Here is a 26,027-nt window from a genome sequence, read left to right on the forward strand (position 1 = left end):
ATAACACATGTTGGGGGGGGCAGGAAATCAAGAGAGTAATAATACCTAATGTTTGTTGAACACTACATACTGCACACTGTTCTTAATGTTTTATGTGCGTTACTTCACAAACTTCTCCCAACTGTTTGAGGTTATGCTGTTATTATCTCCACCTACAGCTGACGAATCTGAGTCTCTGAGAGATTAAGCATCGCCAAAAATTTCCCAGCCGCAACCAGGATTCCAACCTGTATAGTCTAGCTCCAAAGCCCATACTTCCAATATCTGCACTGCCTCAAAACTCAGAAGGCTTGTCAAATTTCTCTTAAAACTTGAGGGACCCTTAGGTAGAAATAAGTCCAACTATGACTGACATTAAGAAGCTACAGTCTGCTTAAGTGTATGGTGATTTCCCTGCTGTAAGTGGATCGGACAGTGACATGGTTTTGAGTTACCTCCAGCACTTTGCCATACAGAAGACTCCCTGCCTGGTGGCCTATGTGTTCTCTCCCCTTGTGGTATACCTTTGCTAGGGAGATGGGTGAATAAAGCTATGAGTTTGAAAGCACTTTCACATAATGGTCTACAACTTCTTCTTTGATCTTTCTTATTCCTACCAATTAACCAACTTGTTTACAAACGTTGAGGGTTGGCCCTTTGTATTATTATGGGAGACTGTTAGACTTCAAGGCACTACCAAGTACATTCTAGCATCCCATTGATTTCCTGTCTAAAAGAATATTGACTGCAGAAAATAAGGACACCGTGGAGCCATGACTTCTGCTGTGGTCAAACAGAGGAAGCATGGAGCCCAGCAAAGGGAAGTCAGTGGCCCATTCATGTTGGTGGTTAGGGTGAGAGCAAAGGGAGAGGTGAAATTTAAGAGGTCAAGCTATGGGCAGAAAACAGACTCTGAGAATTCAAAGAGCAAAAACAAAGAATAGTCAAGGCTATTATTCAAGAAAAACAGCTTGAAACCAGAAATATGTCAACACCTAGACAGAGCTGACTGAAGTCTCCAACTAAACAAGGGCATTACCTTAATCACTTGAGTAAGCAGATGGGTCAACCCAATCTTGTCTTTTTGAACTCTTTTCTGAACGCCCATCTTTTCTGAAAGGAAAAGAAGGACATCATAATATCATAAAGGCAGAGGGTACTTCATGCAACCTAAAGATAGGAGGGTAGCTGGGTCTCAGAAATACGAAAGGTTGCAGGCCCCTCAGAAGACCCTCTTTCTTTTCTGTTTCTGCATTTCTGCTGGACTCTCCACTTGTCTGCTTCTTTTTCTTTCTCTAAGATCACGACAGCTCATTAACTTAGGTGTTAGAGGTCCGCCTCATCTGGATTCTTTCTCTGGATTCCAGTGCTACATTCCGGGAAGAGAAGATTCTAACACGCAGCTTGTTCAGGTGACTACCCTTGGACTAAACAACTGTGCCCAGGTTTGGGGTCAAGTTGTGTTAGCATTGCTGATGAGAATCCATCTCACAGGCCAGAGCCTATCCTTTAGTCTCACCATCTCCCAGGCCACTCTGCATTGCGGTAAGGATAAGATTAGATAGTATATATGAAAGGGTGCCATGAAAATGTAAAACACTATTACAATTTTCATGGCTGAAATTTGTAACTGTGGGGAAGTCAATTTGTTTCATCTGCCATTTTGTTCTAAACCCTTTTGCTTGCAAAGGATGCAGTGAGAGAAGGACGAGCTTTCCAAGACCATCCTGATCTGTAGAGAAGAGACTCAGCCTTGGAGGAGGGGTGAGGCAATCACCATGTGGTACTCACGAACTTGAAACAGAGACTGTTAAGCACCAGTCAAGGGTGTCTGAAGGGGAAATGGCTGGATTTTAAGATTCCTGTATAGAATCCGTCTTCTGGAGAAGAAGCCAATCGTATGCCCTGGAGAGGATGCTTTGTGTTGCTCATGGTAATTGTTCCTCATTAACTTTGCCACAAAGCAGCTTTGGTGCACTGTGCATAGCAGTGGATGTGGCTGCTTTTTTTCTAGTTAAATTCAAACTACTTTAGACCATATGGTTCCTGGGCTGTAGATTTTTTATTAAATTTCCTGAATCATCCTATATTGTAAAAGACAAACAAACAGATACTTAAAAGAAAAATTTTGTGTTTTCATTTAAAAATTTCAGAGATTCTTATGCTTGAGAACACAGCACCTATTTTTAATTGATAAAGCCTTAAATACCCTTCTATGTCATACTTGAAATTCAAAGGACAAAGAAGATTGTTTTACTTGTACTTGCTGCGTTAGTTTGAGTAAATTATTCAACTTATTTGTACTTTTTTGGGTGGAGAGGCAACATTATTCTGCCTCCAGAGTGTTTTGGGGACACTTAAGCATAAAAACCGTCTGAGAGGGGTGAATCAGTTAAGCATCTGACTCTTGATTTTGGCTCAGGTCATGATCTTAGGGTCCTGAGATTGAGTCTTGTGTCCAGCTCTGTGCTCAGAGCAGAGTCCACTTGTCCCTCTCCCTCTGCTCCTACCCCACTCGTGTTCTCTCTCTCCAAAATAAATAAATAAAATCTTTAAAAAAAAATCCTGGAGCACAAAGAAACTCATGGCAGAATGTTTTCCTCTGCCTTGATGACAGTGCATTGTGGAATTTTAATTATTAATGTGCTGTTCCAATGTGTCCAAATGTTTATTTTTTAAAAAGAAACAGGGCTATGGGAAATGGAGTACTTAGGATGACACTAGAGGGATTCATGTTCATAACGAGGAATTAAATATGGAGCCATCTTTCTAAAAATCCATAATTAGTTTAAAAAAAAGTTGGAGATGAACAAAGAAAAGAGAACCACATAGAAATAATTAAACACTAAGATGATCAGAAGCAAAGGATATTAAGAGAAGATATGCATTCCTAAAAAACAAAATTCAACTGAGTAAATTTTAAAAATCTTATTGGTTTTATTCAGTGATTTATGAATTGGGCAGTATCCCATCGAGCAGACAAAAAGGAGTTCTTTGGAGCTATGCAAAATGAAAGATTTTATAGGCAGAAGGGATCGGGAACAAGGAAGACATACTTGGACAAAACAATGGGTTGGTTATTACAAGGTGACTTTCTCTAGGGAATGACAAGGCTCCATTAGGCAGATTACTTAATGAATGCTAATCAAGCAATTTCTGATTGACTGGTTCCAGACTCCATTTCTAGGAGAGCTGAAATTGTAATGAAGTCTAAGTTTGGTGATGTGGGTCTTAGCGTAAGTGACTCCATTTGGGGCCTGCTGTCTTTAACGGCACATGCACACATAGATACACATACACACACACACACACACACACACACACAAGAACAAAACGAAAATAACCTACCTGAACCTGAGACTTAAAAGGAGAAAATTTCCACATGGATCTGTTGATACCTTCTGCAGGAAAAAAAAAAGAAAGGAAAAAAAGAGAAAGATTTCCACTAGAGCTATACTATAGGTTATGGGGATGGGTAATCTTGAACCTACAGCCAGCCAGTTGGTCCACAAAGACAGAAAACTTAGTAGGAGCCAGCCAATGGTGGAGAAAACCCAATGCAGGGAACAAGACAGACACGATTCCATCTTTGAGGAGCTTCTTATCTAGAGGAGAGAGATACATAAGTAGAATGGCAGATGATGATAGTGCTACAGAGAAATAATACAGGGTGTTTCCAGGAACATATTAGAGGCACACCCAACCTGGAGAGTGGGAGTAGCCTGGACAGCCTCCTGTTCAACAGTGCTGAGTGAGAACAGAGAGCATAGCTTGTCTGCATTCCTGACCTCCCCTCTACCATCCACCAATTACTCAAAGCTCAGAGGGAAGTTGGCAACTGTGGCTTAAAGGAAAATGCTTGAATTTGAAGTCAAACTAGTTCTAGGTCCATCATCCCAAGTTGTAAGACCTTGAGCTTCCTCATCTCAGTTTCCTTGCTTATAAAATGGCAATAATAAAATATTTCCATGATTCTAAGTGATTATAAGATGCATATTAATTTAATAGAAAACTTTCAAGGACTGGGTAAGGAGAGGAAGAAATTTCTCTCAATTATATAGGGACTTCCTGATTTCAGCCACATCAATATATAAAAATACGCCCATCATAAGTTTGAGGAACTGTGGTGACCCAAGATTGTTTGTGAAGATTAAATGAGATTGGGGTATCTGGGTGGCTCAGAGGGTTAAGCCTCTGCCTTTGGCTCGGGTCATGATCTCAGGGTCCTGGGATCAAGCCCCACATCAGGCTCTCTGCTCAGCGGGGAGCCTGCTTCCCCCCACCCCCTGCCTACTTGTGATTTCTGTCAAATAAATAAATAAAATCTTTGAAAAAAGAAGAAAAAAGAGATTAAATGAGATTATATGTGAGACTATACTTTCACATTGTGCTATGAACTGAGCATCTGTGCCCCCCCCCATTCATATATTCAAATCCTACTTCTCAATATGGTGGTGTTAGGAGGCAGGAACTTCAGGAGGTAATTTGGTCATGACGTGGAACCCTCATGAGTGGGATCAGTACCCTTATAAGAAAAGACATGATCGCTTGCTCTCCTCACTCCCCTTCCCCATCCATGTAAGGATACAAGATGAGAAGTCTGCAAATGAGTAAATGGTGTCAGCAGACACCAGGTCTGTGCCAGTGCCTTGATCTTAGACCCGCCAGCTGCCAGCCTTACTTTCCTCACCCTCTGCATGGCCTCTGCATGGCCCCACCTTCAATAATATACAAGTGACTTGAAAAAAACGGATATGGCATTCAATCCTGGGATCAAATTTCTTCATGAGTCACTTCTATTAAGTACGATATATTGTTATTAATAACTAATATACAGAGTCTTTTAGAACCAAAAGGAAATTTAAAGTTCAATGAGTTCTATCCTTAAATTTTATCACACAAAAAACTGAGAAACAAGACTTTTCTACCCCTATGGCATATGCCAAAGTGGGGATGGAAAGAGGGCTTTTTTTTTTTTTAAGATTTTATTTATTTATCTAACAGAGAGAGAGAGAGAGAGAGAGTAGGCAGAGAGGCAGGCAGAGAGAGAGGGGGAAGCAGGCTCCCCACCGGGCAGAGAGCCCAATGCCAGCTCGATCCCAGGACCCTGGGATCATGACCTGAGCTGAAGGCAGAGGCTTTAACCCACTGAGCCACCCAGGCGCCCTGGAAAGAGGGCTTTTTATAGGCAATGTTGACAATTGTTAGTAATTATGGTTCTATACAGTGAAATGCTGGATCTGGCTGGGTAACCTCAGCTCATATAAAGCAGCTGTAGAATACCAATCCCCCAAGTGAGCAATGCCTTAGCAACAGTACAGCATGAGACTAAGCTGATAGGTTGTGGGACTGAGGTGGTGGCGATGGAGGGCGTGTGAGAAATGCTAAGGTGTTCAACTCTGGTCTATTAGATGAGCTTCCTCCCCAAGGGAAACAAAATCATGCTCAGCCTGAGTGACAGGGTTATTGGAATTGTAGGTCCTCTGTAGAGGGAAAGATTTACATACCCCTCCAGCAGCCCTCCTAATGTCCCTAAGCAGTTTACTTGGTCTGAAAATGACAAAGAGTGGGCCTCAGGTTTATGACTGCTTGGGGGAGGGGGGCTGTTTGCATTGGAATTGTAAGAGGTTATTACTTTCTTTGCAGTCACCAGGAGGCTGGGCTGGGCTACACGGAGCAATCACAATGTGGAAATCACAAGAAATGCATCTTCAAGTGCATTCAGTCATAGACCCACCTAATACTCGTGCCAGGCATCCACAACTTGATACTGTAGCCACTTTCCTGAAGGCTTATCAAAGTGTTGCAGGCAGGATCCAGCTCATTATGGCTTTATCTATTAGGACAGGCTTGTCACCGTCTCCCACCTTGGGACTTGATACCTGGTTAAATAATTATTCTAAGCTCTCTGTAGCTGAAGGGAAGTCAAGTCAGGTCTCTTATCCTCCGTGGGGCTCTATCTGGCAGGAGGCTGACCTGCCTGCGCTTCAACCTTAAGACAACCTGGGGCCAGGCGGCTCCGTGCAAAACCACTCGGAACAGTCGCAGGATGTTAAAGCCGGAAGTAGGCGATACAATTTGTATTCAGGATTACTTCATTTAGTTCCCATACATAATTTGACTTGTTTAACAAATGCAAGATCAGAGACTAGGAAAGCATAAGCAAGCTGTTCAGTGTGGGGCGACAGGTCAGTAAAGGACCTGGCAGTCCCAAAGGTGGGGGCCACCCCTCTCCCCCGGTGGTCTACCTGCGAGGGATCCCTGTCCTTAGCCACCGAGCCGGAGTCAGGGCTGCAGCCTTTCCCCCTATACCCCCGCCAGCCAGAGCAGCCCCCTCACCGGGTGACTAGCAGATGCCGAGTCTCCACGCCTTGCTCGGTGGCGCCTATCTTGTCTTTGTTTGGAGTAATGAAAAATCTGAGAACGGGGGAGGCGTGACTTCAATATTCATATCATTTTTAAACAAACGATTTCCTAATTTGTGTGTTTCATCCCCGGTGACTCTTCCGTAGGCAGAGCCTGCCGCCGTGAGCCCTTCCTTCTGCCTATCTCCACCCACCGAGCCCGCGGCCTCCCCCCCAGCCTTCCCTCGGCAGCTGAGAGAACAGCCGAGAGCAGACGAAACAGCGAGGGCCGCGGGCGGGAGGCTGCTCCCGGAGCTCGCGGCTGGCATGGAGATTCCCCCATTCATAAAATTAACACCTCTGCTCGCTGACTTCCCGCCGGCCCCGAACAGCCCCATCCGCCGCGGGCTGGGACTGGGTCCCGGGTGCTCTGTTCCAAGGGCCAAAGGGCCTAAACGGGCGCGTTCTCGCGTTTCTCCAGGTAGTCCCGTTTCAGAAATCCTATCTTGCGTCCTCAGTCTGTGTGGACGGCTGCAATCGGCCGCGCAGGAGAACTCTTGGTTGAAACCAAGACAGAAAATGGCTTGCGGTTCCGTCCGTAAATAAAACCTCACCCTTTGACTTCAGGCTGTCCGACATCTTGTGACGTGCAGTTTTTGCTCTATCGTAGGTTCAGGAAGCGACTGTCAAACCATGCCACCTCTCCATTTGTAAACAACTGGCTTTTTAGGTCCCCTTCTACCCTTTTATGGCGATGGGTGGGAGCGCGGGAGCAGGCACCGGAGAGGACGGCCGGGGCGGGGCGGGGCAGGGCGTTGCACTAATTCGAGATGCAATCTCCATCCAAATAATAGATTAGTATTAACAATGATCCTCTCCACGAAACCCTTAAAATTGGCCCTTGACTCCTGTCGCAGCAAAAGGCGAGCCCTTATTCGCTGAGCTGACGCCTCCTCGGCTCCCCCCGCCCCCCACTACTCGCTGCTCTGGAAATTACAACTCCTCAGCACGCCGCGCAGGGAGGCGGCGGCGGCGGCGGGAGGGAGGCGGGGAGGGGATTCCCGAGCCAGCCGGGCACTCGCCCTCCGCCCGCCGGCGGCAGCGTCAAGCGGCCAAGGTCAGAGGCGCCGCAGGAGCGGCAGCAGCGAACCAAGGAAGCGGGTCAATCCTTGCCGAGGGGAAAAGCCCCAGGGCGCATTTGCTCCGCACCAGCAGCCGCCGGAGAGGGCGGCGAGCGAAGGTCCCCGAGCCGGCCGGGCTCCGCCGAGACGGTCGCTGGAGCGGCGACCCCGCACGCCAGGTGGCGGCCCCTCGGTCCGCGCGCCGGGAACCGGGGCTCCACCGCCCCCTCTGGGCGCTGTCCGTCGCCTCGTGGTGCTGAACCCAGCACCACGGCCGAGCGGCCTGCTCACCCGCCTTCTCGCCTACGGATCGCTGATTGGGGCGGTGCAGGGGCAAAAGGGAGCCCTTGAGCAGCTGCCCACTGGAGACGAGGGGCTGAAACAGAACAGCGAGAAACGGCAGCCCGGCCGCTGGTCCTGATGTGCAGAGGAGACGCGCGCTGCAGCCGGCGGCGGCGCTAGTGCTGATTCATCACCTAGAGCGCCTCACAGGCCATCGCGAGGGCAGCCGACTGGCTCTGGACTCTGGCCGCAGGTTGAAGCCGCTGGCGCAGGAGCCTCGCAGGCAGGAGGTGAGGACCCCTTCCCCTCTCTTGCCCCCAGTGGTCCTAGGGCGGTGGCCCCAGGACAGAGAGAGGGGCGTGCCCCCGGGCTGTGAAGTGGTCATGCCTGTGTAATGCCCTCGCTTGCGGTCTCTCCGGTGCTAACCACGCTTGGTCCCCTCCGCCTGTCTCTGGAGCTTGGGTCGTTCCACATCCCACCCTGAGCAGCTCGGTCGGCCCGCGCCGCGATGGAGGAGGAGCTGAAGTGCCCCGTGTGCGGCTCCCTGTTTCGGGAGCCCATCATCTTGCCCTGTTCCCACAACGTCTGCCTTCCTTGCGCTCGTACCATCGCTGTGCAGACTCCGGACGGTGAGCAGCACCTGCCCCAGCCACTCCTGCACTCCCGGGGCTCGGGGCTACCGGCCGGCGCCGCTGCGGCGCCCCCTCTGGACCACGACGCTGCGGCTGGCCCAGCCTGCGGCGGCGCGAGCGGGAGCGCAGCTGGCGGCCTGGGCGGCGGTGCGGGAGGTGGCGGGGACCACGCGGACAAGCTGAGCTTGTACAGTGAGACAGACAGTGGTTATGGTTCCTACACCCCGAGCCTCAAGTCCCCCAACGGGGTTCGCGTCCTGCCCATGGTGCCTGCACCGCCTGGCTCCTCGGCCGCCGCGGCTCGGGGTGCCGCCTGCTCCTCGCTGTCTTCGTCCTCCTCAAGCTCCATCACGTGTCCGCAGTGCCACCGCAGCGCGTCCCTGGACCACCGAGGCCTGCGCGGCTTCCAGCGCAATCGGCTGCTCGAGGCCATCGTGCAACGGTACCAGCAGGGCCGCGGGGCGGTGCATGGGGCGAACGCAGCCGCTGCAGTGGCCATCTGCCAGTTGTGCGACCGCACCCCGCCGGAACCGGCCGCCACGCTATGCGAGCAGTGCGACGTGCTCTACTGCGCTGCCTGCCAGCTCAAATGCCATCCATCCCGCGGACCCTTCGCTAAGCATCGCCTGGTGCAGCCGCCGCCGCCGCCCGCGCCTGCCGAGGCCGCCTCAGCATCCCCAGGCGCGGCCCAGGGCGCCCCCAGCGGAGGCGGCGGCTGCAAGAGCCCGGGGGGCGCCGGGGCGGCGGGGGGCAGTGCGGCCCGCAAGTTCCCTACGTGCCCCGAACACGAAATGGAGAACTACAGCATGTACTGCGTGAGCTGCCGAACCCCGGTGTGCTACCTGTGCCTGGAGGAGGGCCGTCACGGCAAGCACGAGGTGAAGCCGCTGGGAGCCATGTGGAAACAGCACAAGGTGAGCGCAGGCTGGGCGGGGCGGGGGCGCACAGGTGCAAAGAAGAATGTGCGAGAAGGGTGCCTGGCCTCTTCCCTGGAGAGTTGGCAGAAGGCAGGATTTACTTCATTCATTCATTCCCTTATCATTCACTTGACAAACGCTGAAATGAATCCAGATACTCTGAACCAGGTGTCGGGAAGGAGAAGCGCATGGAGAGATGACTTATGTGATCCCCTTCCCCCTGACAGTGTATGATTCTGCACAGAGAGCACCCCAAATGCAGAAGTAGAGCTCTTTCACTCCCAAAGTTGACTTATAAATTACCCTGACAGCCCTTCGGGAATTATGACATTCAGTGCCCCCTTCCTCAGTGGAAAAAGATTTTTTAAGTGCAAGTGTTCCCACCCACTTGCAGGAAAATGTCTGATGTTTCCCCACTCTTGGTTCATCTTCCCTGAAGGCAGCAAGGATTCTATCCTAGCCCTCAGTGAGAGGACACACTAATTCCTACAGAGCAGAATTCCCCTCAGCTTCCAGAGCAGAAACTTGCCTACTTTCTCAAGAAGTCTCCAGCACTTTCTAGCTCCAGAATGCCTCTAGGGAAGACATAATTGCTCGTGGGCCTTATTTGAGAATTTGGGTGTGTGCCCTTTTCAGAACGGAGTATCATTTCCCCCCAGAGACTTTACCTTGCTGGGACTCTGCCCCTAATGTCAGCAGAAGTATGGGGGCCCTGCAGAGCAAGCCATACTTTCCTCTGCAGGCTGCTGCGAGCCTTCTTCCACAGAGACTTGCCTGGGGCTGCCACCTCCCTACTGAAAATGGAACAGACTCTAAGTGCCAACTCTTGCCTGTCAACGTGTCCTCAGTACCTGTCCCTGGCAGGGAGAATCCTCAAAATCAGGTCACATCCTTGTTCAGGTCCCCAGGCAAGAGTGGGGTCAGTTCTTCTAATGAATATTCACCTTAATTTTCTATCCAAAGGCCAAGCCATACAACTGGACTCACGGGTACCCGAGGTCAATGATTCTGGCCTAAAAGAGTTAGAGTCCCTTGTCTGATGAACACAAGTATATCTGCAAATTTGTACACTTATCATTCAATATCCTCTTTCCAGTAAACTCTCACCCCACAAAAAGGCAGAGGTCTCTGAATGGCCCATCAGGAACTATGTACTCTGCTTGAGGAGGAAAGACATGGGAAAATAAGCAATTTGCCATGGTTACCTGGCATCATCCAACTGGAAATGGACAAAAAAGGTAGCATAGATGAGAAGAGAAGGAACTAACCATTCCTCTTATAGATTTGCTCTATTTCGTTACTATATCATTTCATCTGCTACAGTGTGTGTGCTATTATTATAATTTAACATTTTCAAATAAAAAAATCAGAAAAGAAATGGGGAAAACGTCAGACATTTACCTTGGAGTAGGAAATTTGCAGAAGAGACATCATTTCACAAATACAATCTTTTGCAAAAAGGCTGTGATCAGTTATCAAGACAAGAGGTGTAGGTTCACATTCAGATTTCACAAGCTCTTACATTTTCACAGCCTAGAGGCCAGAATTAATTCTAGGTGTTGCCATCTAAATCTTTACGCTTAGTGGAGAGTGGAAACCAACATGAATTGAGAAGAGCATGCAATCTTAGAAGAGACTAAGACTCTTGCCAGGAAAAGTAAGTTGGATAATATTCTATGGTTTCGAGAACCAAGATTATGCAGGGAAAAAAATTATTGGTCATCCCTCCCTTGGTATCCATAGCACTTTTAGAACATTTCTATCCTCAACCAACAATGCAAAGTTATGAGGAAATATTTTAAGCACAGGTGATATTTGCTTAACGGAGTGGGAAAGTTATCTGTGGGAAACAGGACTATGCAGAGTCTGGTGTCTCAATTTTATATGCAATGCCACAGCTTCAAGGAACTAAGACATCCTCCCAAATCCAGAAGGAATGATGTGAGATTCTTATCAAGAATGAATAGAATTTCTCCTATCTTTTAGCAGGTGCTCTTCTTCTACAGAAAGGACAGTTGTTGGATGCTTACTATGAGCAGCTCGACGAGGGGCTGGGGAGCACAAGTGGAGTGTTTGGTCTGGTTTTGTGGACAGGCTTCTAGACCTCCACTGTGAGGGTAGCTTCTTTTGAAAGAGAAACTGAACACTTGATTTCACATGCCCACCGGGACAGTGAAACTTAAAGTTTCTGTTGTTGTTATCATCCAAAAATCCCAGCAGCCATGACAAAGCCTTGTGGTACTACCAGCACTGGATTTGGGACAGAAATACTTCCCTAACATGCCTGTGACTGCAGAAGCCTTCATTAAGGCCCTGCTCTAATTCCTCCCAAGCGTGACTGGAGTTCGTCATCTAATTAGTGATTTTTTAGCAAAGAGACATCTAAGTGACACTGAAATCTATTTTAAAACAAGGTTGATTATCACCTTTTGAAAACAGTATAAAAACTTTAGGTTTAGGGGCACCTCGGTGGCTCAGTGGGTTAAAGCCTCTGCCTTCAGCTCAGGTCATGATCCCAGGGTTCTGGGATCGAGCCCCGCATCGGGCTCTCTGCTCAGTGGGGAGCCTGCTTCCCTTCCTCTCTCTCTGCCTGCTGCTCCACCTGCTTGTGATCTCTGTCTGTCCAATAAATAAATAAAATCTTAAAAAAAAAACTTTAGATTTGGGCTAAACACATTTTTATGAATTTAATTTCTTATTGAAGTATAATTGGCATAAGATATTCTATTAGCTTCACATGATTTGACATGTATATACATTGTGAAATGACCACCACAATACATCTAAATTACCATCTGTCCCCATACAAAGTTAATACAATACTATTGACTGTATTGCCCTGGCACGTTCATTATATCCTCATGACTTAGTTATTTTATATGAAAGTTTTTATCTCTTGACTCCCTTCACTCATTTCACATCCTTCTGTTCTCTGCGTCTATAAGTCTGGGTTTTCTTTTGTTTATTTGTTTGTTTTGTTTTTTAGAATCCACTTATAATGAAATCATGTGGTATTAGTCTTTCTCTGACTTTTTTTTTTAAAGATTTTATTTATTTATTTGACAGGGAGAGAGAGAAATCACAAGTAGGCAGAGAGGCAGGCAGAGAGGGGGAAGCGGGCTCCCTGCTGGGCAGAGGGACTGATGCGGAGCTCGATCCCAGGACCCTGAGATCATGGCCTGAGCTGAAGGCAGAGGCTTATCCCATTGAGCCACCCAGAAACCCCTCTCTGACTTATTTCACTTAGCATAATACCCTCAAGGTCCATCCATGTTGGCAAAAGTGGCAAAGTCTCGTTCTTTTTATGGCTGAGTAATATTCGTGTGTGTGTGTGCGCGCGCGCATGTACCACATCTTCTTTATCCATTCATCTACTGATGGACCCTTGGGTTGCTTCCATATGTTGGTTATTGTAACACATTTTTAGATGATTCTTTTGGAAAAGGATTAATCATTTCAAAGAACCTCTGATGTGAAGAAACATGTTTGAAAGATAGGACACAGAAGGGAAGCTTTCAGGAGAGCTTCTGTCTTTTTGCCTATTCATCAGGGAACTCTAATTGTCCTGAAGCAGGGGGAAAGGATCATTGTGAGCTGTATCTCTCCCATAGAGTGACATGTCACAGAATGTCAACCAGGTCTTCTGTAACATTTGCTGGGTGCAAATGGTTAACCCCGAAATTAAAATGAGTAGAAACTGGGGCACCTGGGTGGCTCAGTCCTTAAGCGTTTGCCTTTGGCTCAGGTCAAGCATCTGCCTTCAGCTCAGGTCATGATCTCAGGGTCCTGGGATCGAGCCCTGCATCAGGCTCCCTGCTCAGCAGGAAGCCTGCTTCTCTCTCTCCCACTTCCCCTGTTTGTGTTCCCTCTCTTGCTGTCTCTCTCTGTAAAATAAATAAAATCTAAAAAATAAAAATAAAATTTTTTTAAAATTTAAAATGTAAAATGGGTAGAAACTGATTCCTGAACTGAGGTATAAAATGCAGGATAAATCCTTTAGAAATCTTTGGAGAACCCTGGAAAATAAGAGAGTATTAAAACGAAATCTCGTGGGGCGCCTGTGTGGCTCAGTGGGTTAAAGCCTCTGCCTTTGGCTCAGGTCATGATTCCAGGGTCCTGGGATCAAGCCCCGCATCAGGCTCTCTGCTCAGCAGGGAGCCTGCTTCCTCCTCTCTCTCTCTCTCTCTCTCTGACTGCCTCTCTGCCTACTTGTGATCTCTGTCTGTCAAATAAATAAATAAGATCTTTAAAAAGAAGAAGAAGAAGAAATCACCCTGAATAAGGTCCAGTACATTAAAAAAAAAAAAAAACTAAAAAAAAAAATCGAAATCTCGCTGATACCCTAGGATTATCGTTCCTAATGAGTCATCACTTCACAAGAGCAAAGGAGGTGATGAGGCCTGGATATCTCAGGGAAAACAAGATGTCAGGCTCCTCTCATGTCCTGAGGTTCTGCCAAAGGGCACGTGGCTTCTCAGCACTGTGTTCCTACCTTGTTTTATAAAAGGGATAAGGAAAGGCATTTCCCCTTTAGAGCCTCAAAGGAAAGATTCCTCCATTAAAAGAAAAAACACAAAAATAAGAAAGGCAGAACACGTAATCATGGCTGAACTATGATCAGAAGTACACTTACTTGAATACTGGTAGTACATCGTAGCTCAAGTAATAAATACTTCTTAAGAATTAGAATTAAAAATGTAGAAATGTAAAAATTAAATATCTCCAAATTCTAATTTGGAGACAAAAAAAAATTCTGCTTTAGGTTTTTCTTGTAGAATTCTATCATACATTTGTGTCTTTTTTCCTTTAATAATACGATATAAATATATTTTCTGTCAGTTAACTTACATCATTTCTGATGACTGCATGCCATTCCTTCATAAGGATTTAATATTTTATTTGATCAAAGAGTCAGTGCCAGACTTTAGGTTGTTTTCAGTCTTTTGCCGCTATAAACATCTTTCTAATTAAATCTATGCCTATGCTCTTAATTATTTCCTTAGGTTAAATTTCTAAATATGGAGATGCTATGTGAAAAGATATCTGGCCTTAAGATATTTGTTTAATGTTGCCAAATTGCCTTCCATAAAGTTTATACCTATTTTCTCCCAATAGAAAAACTATGTAAGTAATAAAAAATCCATGTAGACTGGGACCATGGGGAGTAAAAGGTGGATTACCTTGTTTCTCGTAATTACTGTTTCCTATTTTCATCACATTATTGTTAGATCGATTTTTAAATCTAGATCTAGATTTTTATATTTTTAACTACTAGTTGGCGATCTGCCGTCTCGCAAAGATTGGTTTGAGGTGAGCAGCTATTGCCAAGTACCCCTCTTGATTTGAAGGCCTATGAAAAGACTAAGCCTTCAGGGCTGACCTGAGGGCATTTTAGGGTGGGGTTGGATGGGGGATAGAGAGTTCCGTAGAGAGAAGTACTCGGTAAAACTCGTTGGGGAGGTCCAAGTCCCACCACGCTATGGCTGATTGCTGTATACTAACTAGCTGCCGATTCTAAGACCAGTGCTATGGAATGGCAGTGCATCAGGGTCCTCAAAGCACGTGGCATGGAAATACGCACAATCTGAGTGAAAGCCTAGAGAGGTGTTTTTTTGGTTTTGTTTTGTTTTGGTTTTGTTTTTTTGGAGAGGTTGAATCTTTGACCACCTCCGAAGTTCTCAGAAATGAAGTAGTAGGCTGGCTTCCATTCCATCTGCCCCAGGTTGTAAGAACCAATAGGTAATCTGCTTCAACTTCTGGAAACATGAGCTTACTCTTATAACGAAAGTCTACCACACCCTCTCAAACCACCCTCTATGCTAACATCACCATGTTTTCAAAGCCACTTGGGCTACAGCCCAGCCCCATGCTTGGATTTAATTCCAAGCAGGTTGGGAATTCCGGAAGAATTATTAAAAAGAACCCTTATGTTAACAGCCTTTGGAAGGTATGCCTTCCTCAGCATTCCACACATTTGGAAAGCAAAGTGGGTTTCAGAGAAGGCGGCAAAACCCCATAAACTTGAACTGCTTTTACCTTCTTTTTGAAGACTGTTTGTAGACATAGAAGGGTTTAGAATTTAGGAAAACCTTCAGGAATGCAAAAGGACATTACTAGTGGTAGATCTACTTCCTACTTTCATACTGTGGTGTCATTCCATGGTTGAGGTTTGGTATTTTAGCCCTTTGTGTGGACAGATATTCACGGTGATGAGACTTTAGCTGTGGATGTTAACCATGTGGAGTGTTCTAGAGGGGAGCTTTCTCTTCCTCTCTGAGACAAATCAGGGAAAGGGTTGACAAACTATCGCCCACCATCTGTTTTTGTAAATAAAGTTCTATTGGCACAGAACCATGCTCATTTGTTTATATAGTGCCGAGGGCTGCCTTTGGCTACAGTGGCAGTTGGAAGAGGGGAGTAGCTTCAGGACTCTGTGGACTGCAGAGCCGAGAATATTTACCATCTGGTCCTCTGTGCGGAAACAGTGTGCTGACCTCTAGACTAGGACCTGTGACCACAGTGTGGTCCACTAAGAGCCCAGGAGCTCTTCGGAAATGTAGACTCATGAGACTGGCCGCAGTCATAATCACTGACTCAGGATTTGCATGTTAGCAAGATCCCATTGACTCGTTATGTACTTCAGTATTTGAGAAACCCTGATGGGGATGATTCTGGGGCCCAGGGCACTGGGCCCACCATTCTAACTGTGCAAGTCATCTGAGAAACGGGGTGCCCCCTCAAGCCTGAAGACACTCGACACATGGACCCTAGGGAGTCTGCGCAGACTGAACCAGAGAGTCTTACTTAATTACTCTGGCACTAAACAGAATCTTTGGTTCAGCAAATTCTGCGTGCTGGGAGACAAGGCAGTGTTCAAGGACCGTAGGGCCCAGAGGAGCAGGAATCTCTGAGGGGTGGAGGTGTGTGCAGAGCCATCTGGGCCCTCCTGGGCTCCAGCGTGGGTGTCTTGGGAGAAGGAAACGCTGGACAACAGATCTTTGCTGCTTTCCTGGATTGAAGCACTGACTGTTGGTATCTCTGCATTTCCTTTTGGTTTGCTCATTAGTTGTTCTATAAAGAAGCAAAGAGAGTGCTTTATCCACTCTTGAGCCAGTTTTGAAGGGCCTGCCCAGGGAGTGGTGGAGGTTGGAAGTATCAAAACCATGGAACCTCAAGGGGAAAGAGAGAATCCAGATGACACTGGGGCGGGGGGGGGGGGGCGTGAATTTGCCCCTCCCTGCTTGGAACTTCCTCTTACAAAGCAAAAACTGTGCAGGGTTTACAATTTTTAATTCCTGGAAGAGGCTGTTTTCCAGCAGACATCATAAATTCCAGCCTCCTCATTGTGCAGATGAGGAAATCCAGGTACAGGGGCTTGCTAAAGTTGCACTGCAAGTTGTGAAATGATCCTGGAAAAAAGATGATCCTTTAAATTTCTTCACTGTATGTTTTGATTAACTATAAAAATGTAATAGAATGCTGTGTATGTATCTGAACAAAAGCACATGTGTACAGCATCATCTAAAGAGTAATTATGAATGAAAGAAATATTTTAAAAGGTACAGACAGAGAGTGGGACACAAGCCCTCTTTCATTCAACTGTAATGGAGCAGCAGAAAATGGAAATTAATGGGTGAGAAAGAGACAAACATCCTGTTTAGAATAAAAAGCATAAAAGAGTTTGAGGAGTGCCTGGGTGGCTCTGTTGTTGAGCATCTGCCTTCGACTCAGGTCATGATCGCAGGGTCCTGGGATTGAGCCCCATGTCCGTCCAGGCTCCTTGCTCAGTGGGAAGCCTGCTTCTCCCTCTCCCACTCCCCCTGCTTGTGTTCCCTCTCTTGCTGCGTCTGTCTCTCTGACAAATAAACAAACAAAATCCTTTAAAAAAAAGAGAGAGTGAGTGAGTTTGAGGGCTGGAGGGAACAGAACAGATCACATAGCACCCCCTTCTTCATTCTCCAGGTGGCTCTAGAGGGGTTAAGTGGTTTGGAGGTGAGAGTAGGGAATGGTCCAGAAGGGACAAAGACAGGTGAGGTGGGGCTGGTGAGCTCGAGAGTGTGGAGGAGGTCTAAATGACAGACATAGCAGACAGGAACCCTGGCACCTGCCAGCAGGGGCCTTGGTCACATGTCATTTGAAAAATCTGTTCAGACGGTACATAGTTTTTAAAAATGAGGTCAAGGTTGTGCTAGGAAAGTAGGCAAATATTTGTACAAATATTGTCCAAACTCTCAATCCTTGTTAATTTGATTCTAGGTGGCAGTAGTAAAACAGGGAATCCAATAAAACATGAATAATCAGAAATGAGAGACCTCTTAAAACGAAAACTGTGGTTTATCATCACTCAATAAATTATGTGTTGCCATATGGCTGGCTTTACCCATCAGCTGAGTGGTATACCCACATAACTAAAAGTAATTTCTAGTACTTAACTATGGGTAACGAAAAAGCTGATGGTGCCTTTTGACCTTTAAGTCCTTTTTCTGAACTTATGCTTCTAATGAGCATTTATTCTTCAATTCAACTAATTACTTATTCAATCAATATGTAAATCTTGAAGGTACCATTCTAAACACTGAGGCCACGGAAGGATGTGTTCTCTTCCCACAAAGAGCATAAACATAGTTCCATGAGAAAGAAGATCAACAAATGCACAAATAAATAAATTGGGCAATTTTTTATATTGCATGATTTCTTAGTGGATATTGGATAATTTCTGATATCCATTAAGATGGAAGTAAAATAATGTGATTAGAAGGACTTCTTTTGGGGGGGAAGGTTGAAAAAGCAAAACTTGAAAACTAAATGAGAATTGGCCAGCCCTAACCGGTTCTAAAGGCAGCGTGTGTCACAAGGTAAACAAGAAGCAAGAACCAGAGCTAAAAGATGCCCGATGTGTTTATAGAACAGAAATGGGCCCGTATTTGTAGTGTAATTTTAAAAAAGATGAGTAAGTAGCAGGAGCAGAGAGATAGGCAGGGTGAAGAGGACTCAGGTCCTGGCAGGCCACAGGGAACAGGTTGGATTTTATGGTAAATGCAGGGAGACAGCTGGAGGCCTTTAAGCTGGGGAGTGATGTTTATTTATTTTAAGTTATTCTAATTGCTGTTTACAAACTGCATAGTACGGGACAAGTGTGGAGGCAGGAAGACCAACTGGAGGCTTGGGCTGTAAAGATGGGGACTTGAATTAGGAGAGAGACAGCAGTAATGGAAAAAAGTTTACATGTTCATATCCTGCTTGGGATTCTTTGAGCTACTTAGATTTGTGGGTGGATGTCTTTTATTATTTTTGGAAAATTCTCTTATATTAAATCTCTAGATAATTCCTTTGCTCTGTTCTCTCCCTCTCTCTCTCTCTCTAGTCCTTCTGGAATTCCAAGTACATTTATGTTACATTGATATTGTCCTACAGATCTTGGATCATCTGTTCTTTTTTCTTTAATCATTCCTCTTCTCTGTGTTACATTTCCAATAATTTCTATGGACCACTCTTAGAGCTCACTGATTCTTTCCTAGGCTGTGTCATGTCAACTGATTGGTCCCTTTCCAGATTTCCTGGGCATTTTCCAGTTGTCTTCTCCTTCTCCAGCAGTAGGGAGCTTCAAACAGTTTGGATCTATGACTGTTTCCTCCAGCTCCCCCAGAAAGATAGGTATTTTCTCTTTTCCCTTTCTCCAGCCACATGGTGTCTTCACCTTGCTCAGAGTAATGGGGTAGATGGATGGGAGTTGCTGCTTGTCCCTAGTGGCTTAGGATTTTTTCATGGAAGGGAGAAGGGTCCTCATGGGGCTTTGTACTTCCTTGCAGTGACTGTCACATTCCTCTTGAAAGTCAACTTCTGGGGTGCAAATGTTTCCTTTTTTTAATCTAACGGTCTCTTTAGATTGTGTAACTAATCAGGTTTCACTTTTCTCTTCAGCTGCTAAAATGCTTAGAGCCAAATATTTGGTGCATACATAATAGCTTTAATTATGTTACAGATTCCAAGACTTGTTTCTGGCTTCATTTTATGTCTCCACCCTTCCCTTTTTCTCTTCTAAGGTAGGCACTATTGAATTCTACAGACCCTTGCAAACTGCCTTAAATAACCTTTTGAAACAGACTCATAAAGAAGCAAACAATGGCCTGCTTGAATAAACAAAAGAGAACAAGAAACCTCTGGAAAATCTCATTAAGATAGTACCCTACTTCTGAGCAGTACGCACTCACTGCTCAAGAAATGCTGCTTGAAAACATTCAGATCAAGGAACAGGGACCTTGCCAGTCATTGGGACATGTGACTGCTCCCTTTCAGTCCCATAGAATAGACCCCAAATGACTGTACCTGCTCTGGACAATAGGATCATTCACCCTGTTTCACATCTTCCATGGGAACATCACCACATACCATTAGCTTATTGGAGGGTGTGATTATTAACCCCAAATCGGTTTCCTTTACAAGTATTTGCAGCTTATCACTGATGAATGTTTGTCTTCCTCACAGAGGGGCAAGTCAGGACACATTAAAGGCAAGAAAATCCTTTTGGGGGTGCTAGTGTAGGGAACTGTGAGAGGCGTGAAATTTTCGCCTATATACAACTATCGAATTCACTTACCACAAGTTCATGGATGCACGCAGAAGACATGAGACTCCCAGGTCCGACATGAAGAACAATTTGTCACTCATAGCAATAGCAGTAGTCAAGAGTATCAGCATGTTTACTCTGAGACCCCGCTGACACTGGGGTCGTATGAAAGGGCCAGATGCCACCTGCACACACAGTAGGTTGTATCACAGGAGAAGAACCCTGAACCTGTGGAGCCTGAACCCTTTATAAAGGGTGGTCAGTGTGGGGCACCTTGCTCCAGAGAGGGACAGCATCTCTAGCTTCCAAGAGGGCTGTCTATACAAGCATTCTTGGAAAGATTGTCCAGAAAAAAGGGTAAGCTGTGCCTCATCGGTCAGACTTACAGAAATGAGAGACGCATGGAGAAGGATCTTCCAATAGTATTAAATTAAAATTGAAATTTTCCTTGAATGATTTCTGCTTCGTGTACATCCTAGGTGACACAGGCCCACTGGTTCCCAAAGCTGCTTCTTTCAGTTCGGGGACACAGGCCTCAGAGCCATCTGGTCAAAACAGGCAGGACTCATGCTATCATCTGCCATGTTTGGGGTTTGCTGGGTGTCATGATGAGGATGGCGGTGGTGGTGGCGATGGTGATAATGATGGAATCTCTGTGTTGGGTCCCCAGAATGTATGAGTTAAAGCTGCGCTGTTAAGGTACCTTCATTCCTGAGTCTATTTATGTTTTCTCTAGCACACAAAGGACAAATGTCATCTCATGGCTCTGTATTATCCAATCAAAACATTCCATTGGAAAAGCGTTTCTTGGGCACCTTTACAACTCACAGGCTGTGATGGGGGCTGTGGATACATATAAAATAGGCCACAGGACAGCTCACAGCCAACTGGAGGAGGAGGATCATTTTATAACCCACCCAGTGTACATAAAACTAACATTAAAAGTGGAATGAGTGCCGTATTTGAAACGTGAATGAACCAGGGAGGGAACAGAGAGGAGAAGGCAGTTAATGCTGCCTAGAGTTTCAGAAGGGGAAGAGGAAAAGAGTAGTGAGGGGAGACTGAAGAGAAGATGGCGCTTGAGCTGGTGTCTTGAATGATGAGGAGTTGTATTAATCAAGAAAGAAAGAAGGAACCTAAATTTACAGCAACGTGTGAGGTGTTAAGATGTTTAAGATCTAGTTCCTACTTTCAAGCAGCTTATTATCTGCTGGGTGAGTGCCAGGGATTAACATATATTCACTTGAGGCAGAGGGACATTGAGAAATATGATGTCATGTCTGATTTTTTAAAAGGGATCTTCAATTACCCATTTTTTAGCATTTGAGACTTACTGAAAACATTGTAAATATGGAGTGGTAAAAAAATCATGTGATACATGGATTCCAGAAGCCACATTAAAGGGGATATCTAGCCTGAAAGGCTAAGAAAGACTGAATGTTAGCTTTATTTCAGTTTCAATGGAGAGCAGGAATAGCCTGGCTATATTCCTTTGGAAGATTCTAGTAAATTTTTATCATTTTTCCAGGTTGTTATATTTACCCTGTTTGCCAGCAAAACCTGGTAGCAAAAACCTCTGACCATTTCAGCTTGTTTTGCTCAGTGGTAAGGGTGGGAAGAGAAGAGACCAGAAAAAAAAAAAAAAAAGTGAGAAAGCTAGATGAGAAAAGAGATTCACAGGAAGAAGGCGGCCATGAAAAGGAACAGACCAAAAGGCTGATGAAGAGGATGATTTGGGATTGGTCCTTAGCTCCACTCATTAGATAGATAGAGGGTTCATGTCTCCACTGATGCATATGAAATAAAGAACAACATCAGAGCACAAGTCACCGGTGCTGAAAGTGTATGGAACCAACCGCAAGTACGAAGGAGCACAGAGTAGGGAGTCATACCAACATGAGGGAGGACTGCGAGAAAAGAGGGGAATTGAGGCGGGTTTCAGACAACAGGAAGAATTTGGAGAGGTGAAAAGGAAGGAGGTGTCCCACCAAAAAGGCAAATGTACTTTTCTGTAATGTGACCATGGAAAGGAAACTCTAAGGCCAGTCAATTCTTGTCAGATGTGATTTTCACAAAGACAATTCTATTATGGTGGCCAGTGACTGCAGTTGGCCTGATCCTAACAAAGCAATCTGGGTTACTGGGTGATAGTAAAGGTGACAGTCACCTGCCTTTGCTCAGTGAATGGTTTTTTGTTCATCGGCAAAGTCAGGATTCTGGTCCCAGGGCTTTGTGGACCTGACATCCTACCTCAGCCTTGTTAGGTACCATCCACGCATGATCAGCATTACTGTCTAGTCTCTGGGCTGTCTTCATGCAAGCATGGTCTTGGCTGTGCCTAATTTTACTTTTCTACCAACTGAGTCTTCCCAGTCTTTATAGCTGCTCATTCTAATACTCCAGACAGCTTTAAAACTAAAATCCCATCTCGATTAGATTTTTCTTATTTATACCTATCAGTGGTGTCTTGCAGCTAACAGACCTGCCAGGTGTCTTTCTTTATTTAACCAACTTTATACATCACATGCATAAATAGCACTCCGCTGAACGTCTTGATGGCAAGAACGGTGTCTTATTTATCTTTGTATTCACAGTACCCAGCAGAGCAGCTGGCACCCAACAGGCCATGAGAAACATTTATTTCATAAAGGAATAGTGATAACACCAAAATGGATTCTAATAGCAACGCCACAAATGACTATTCCGGTGTAGTCCCTATTAACTCCTGGTGAATCATGGAATAGAGTGATTCAGGAAGAGGGAAGCACTCCAGCCAATGGCATGGAAAATGAGGGGAGGAGGGATTTTGCATTTTTCTCGGCCCCTGATTGAACAGAGCATTCCATGCTCATTAGCATGGCAACCCCCCCCTTCCTTATACGTGGAAGTGGTATCAGAAGAGGGAGCTGATCTCATAGCATGAGAAAAGCTAGCTGGAAATGTTGGTGTGACTTTTCCCAGATGTTAGCGTTGCTATGTCTTTTTTTTCCACTACGTTTTTAAATTGTAATTCCAGTATAGCTGGCATACAGCGCTATATTAGTTTCAGGTGTATAGTCTAGTGATTGAACAATTCCAGATGTCATTCTACACATCACTTTAGCACTGCTATGTCTCATCCCAAGACTAGATTGGGCCGAAGTTGCCTAAAGTGACATTACTGAAATTTTTAGTGCTGTGGAATGTGAATGCAGGGAATAAGAACATTCATTTTAGAGACAACAGTCCTAAAACTCTATCTCTTGCCATGGAATGACCCTGTACTAAATGTGATAATGCACTTGAAGAACTTAAGGCAGTGCACACCTGTAGTAGGTGTTCAACGGCGGAAAGCCACCCTTGCCGTCATTGTCATGATTATCAGTGTAAGGGTCAAGGCCGAGTATGGTGTGGCAGGGCACCAGGGCAGAGGCCATGCCCAGGAGTCCTCCTGTGGTAGGGCTGAAAGGCAGCACCATCCTTGGTTGGGACCATCTCATACCATCACATTAAATGGGTGCCTAAAAAGAGCCATCCCAGGATTGCCTACACCAGCCGTCCAGTTCCTCACTGGCTGAAGTAATGGGGAGGATAGGAATTGAAATCAAAATGTCTAGGATGGGCTTGGAGCTCTGTCTTTGGGTCAGTTTCTGATGCCTCTGTGCCTCAGTTTCCTCATACTGGAAAGGCTGATGTGGGACGAAGTGAGATGAAGTAAGTAAAAGTATATACTGTACCTTCGGGACACTCCTTCGTTACAGACCCCGACTCCTTTCCTGAAGGTACCAGGAACTTGACCTGCTTCCCTTTAACCTGCCACCCATATTTATGATGTGAGACAGACTGTGTGTGAAATGATTCCATGTCGTGAAGACCTATGAAAGAGTATGTGGCTGGATAGGAGAGTATACAGAATGTACGTGCTTGCTAGGGTTGCTGAAACAAACGGTCACAAATGGGTGGCCTAAAACAGCCACAGTTTACCAGCCCTGCTGACATCTTGATTGCAGAACTGTAAGAGAATAAACCAGTATTGATCCAAGTCACTAAGTTTATGGTAATTTGTCATAGCAGCAACAAGAAACTAATACACCCTAAGAACTCACAACCAGGACAACTGATTAAGTCTGAGAAGTCAGGGAAAGGCAGATACCCTCAGAGGATTCTCCTATTTTGCATTAGCCCTGGATGGGGACAGTAAGGGGGAGTGGAGTCCTTACAGATACAGTTCTTCAATGTGGACATGGTCATGGCAGCAGCCTCCATCTAGAGGTTTCAGGTTTGGAGGATCACAGACCAGAGCACTGGATCAGCATCTAGAGCCCCATTCAAATACCATGTCTCCTCCTTACTGGCCCAGTGGCCAGAAACACAGGATTCAGTCAGTGGGGACAGAGCAGATCCTCTACGCTGTCTTGCCTCAGGGGACTCCCCCCCTTCAAATCTGGGCCACATCCTCTGGAAAGAAGCTGCCTAGTAAAGTAACCCCTTGTTGCTTAGTTCTTCCACCAAAGATATTTTCTGCTACTGGGTGGGGGTGGGGGTGGGTTGCAGGGGTCCCCTTACCCTGTGACCCATAGTAGACACAGAAGAGGCCCGCCACCCAGCCTTGCTCCCCTCACAGAAAATACTGGTCTAATCTTTCCCTAAGCAGACTTCTAGCTAAGGGTCCTGTCTCCTTGGCATCAATCCTTCACACCCTGTGGAACAAAGTCTCTATGACTTGGCCCCTTGGGAGTGGGCACTGGGTCCTGGGAGCCAACTGGGAAGGACGGATCTTATGGGGTCAAGGAATCTGGGAGGTCTGGCTGCCATTACCTCATTAGGGAGAAGGGGTGTTCCCATTCCCATCTTAGCACGCTGTGTGGGTCAAGCCCTCCTGTCTCCCAGGACCTCCATGCCCTTGCCTGTCCCTATGAGTTGTGCCCTGGGAGAGGAGGGCTAGGTTTTCCAATCGCTGGCTCTGTCCCTACATCTGTTTTAATAGTTAAGGCCCACCACTGGGTTTCTAAGCCTCAATTCAGGCTGACCACTAGGACAATTTTGTTTATTTGGCTACTGAGCTCTCAAAACCTGTGGCTAGTTTTGGGGGAGACTGGGAAACAGAGCTGCTCTCTGACAGCTGGAGAGGGGATCCTGCTATGGGACAGGGCTTCTCCAGCTGTTGACAGGTCACTCAGAAAAGGGAGCGAGCAAGGTAAGGTGGAAGAACGCTTCATCTTCAAGCAGAAGCCAGGCATAGAAGGGCATCAGTATGTCCCACCTAGTATGATGACATTTGGGTGCATCAGTAGTGGAAGAGTTAATACCCAGAAGTCATGAAAACCATCTCAATCAGCAGGGTAGGATCAGACCGCCAGCGCCCAGTACCATATGGGGCTCTGTGCCCTAGAAACCAAACGGTGGGTTCAGAGTGGCCACATGGCCATTTTAATTATGCCCAGCATGTGGGAGAATCGAATCTTGCATAGCTCAAGGGAGCTAGTCAGACAAAATCTAGAACAAAATCAACTCACTGACACAGATATTCATGCAGCACATTCGAGGTGTAAGAGACGGTACTACCCACACAACAGGCACAGAACAAGCTTTTCAGGCATCAGGGGCCTGGCATCAGCCAACAGAACAGGAAAGCTAAGGCACTTCTGAGCCATGTGTCTCAAAGGCAGTGAGCTATATCCTAGAAGCCGGCCCTGTTTGAGATCAAAGGGCATACTTTATTTGGGGAGGATAGCAAAATCTTCAGAGGGAGGTGGCATTTGGAAAGGGTCTTTACAGATGGATGGGATATTAGCAGGCAACAGCAGGCAAAATGTGAGCGAGAGAGCTTATGAGGCAGAGGGCACTGCAGGAGCCTAGGTGGGGAGGACAGAAGCTCAGGGATGGCAGAACTCAGTTTGACCGAAGGTGGGGAACCACATGGGCAGCCCTGAAAGGTGGTGCTACAGGGAAACAACATCCAGAGCCTTGGATATTGAGCAAAGGGCTGGACCTTGATTCAGTGGGGGGTAGAGAATGTTGGTGGGAACGGAAATGTCACGGTCAGAGGTGCATTTGAGAGACAATAGTCAGGAGGTTACTTGGATATGCGGGATTCAATTTTCTGGCATGATCTTTAAGTGGTGATCTTCAGCATGTAATCAGACATTGCCCCCATCATTGCAAGTGGGCAGCACTGAACTCAAAGCCCCACCTTACACCCCAGT

At 46.1% G+C, this 26,027-nt stretch overlaps 1 protein-coding gene across 4 annotated transcripts in view; it reads left to right on the top strand.

Moving 5' to 3' along the window:
• Positions 1 to 8,234: 8,234 nt before the first annotated feature.
• TRIM67 (tripartite motif containing 67) overlaps positions 8,235 to 26,027 on the top strand; it is a gene marked incomplete at both ends in the record, with an annotated part of 38,403 nt that continues 20,610 nt past the window's right edge. For 3 of the 4 annotated variants that reach the window (XM_080823357.1, XM_080823356.1, XM_080823358.1), the window contains one exon: positions 8,235 to 9,272. In XM_080823357.1, the coding sequence (XP_080679483.1) occupies positions 8,235 to 9,272 (1,038 nt within the window). The remainder of the gene's footprint in view (positions 9,273 to 26,027) is intronic. The other variant, XM_080823359.1, reaches the window with a different exon arrangement.

This window comes from Martes martes (genome assembly GCF_963455335.1).
Source record: "Martes martes genome assembly, chromosome: 14".
Lineage (NCBI taxonomy): Eukaryota > Metazoa > Chordata > Mammalia > Carnivora > Mustelidae > Martes > Martes martes.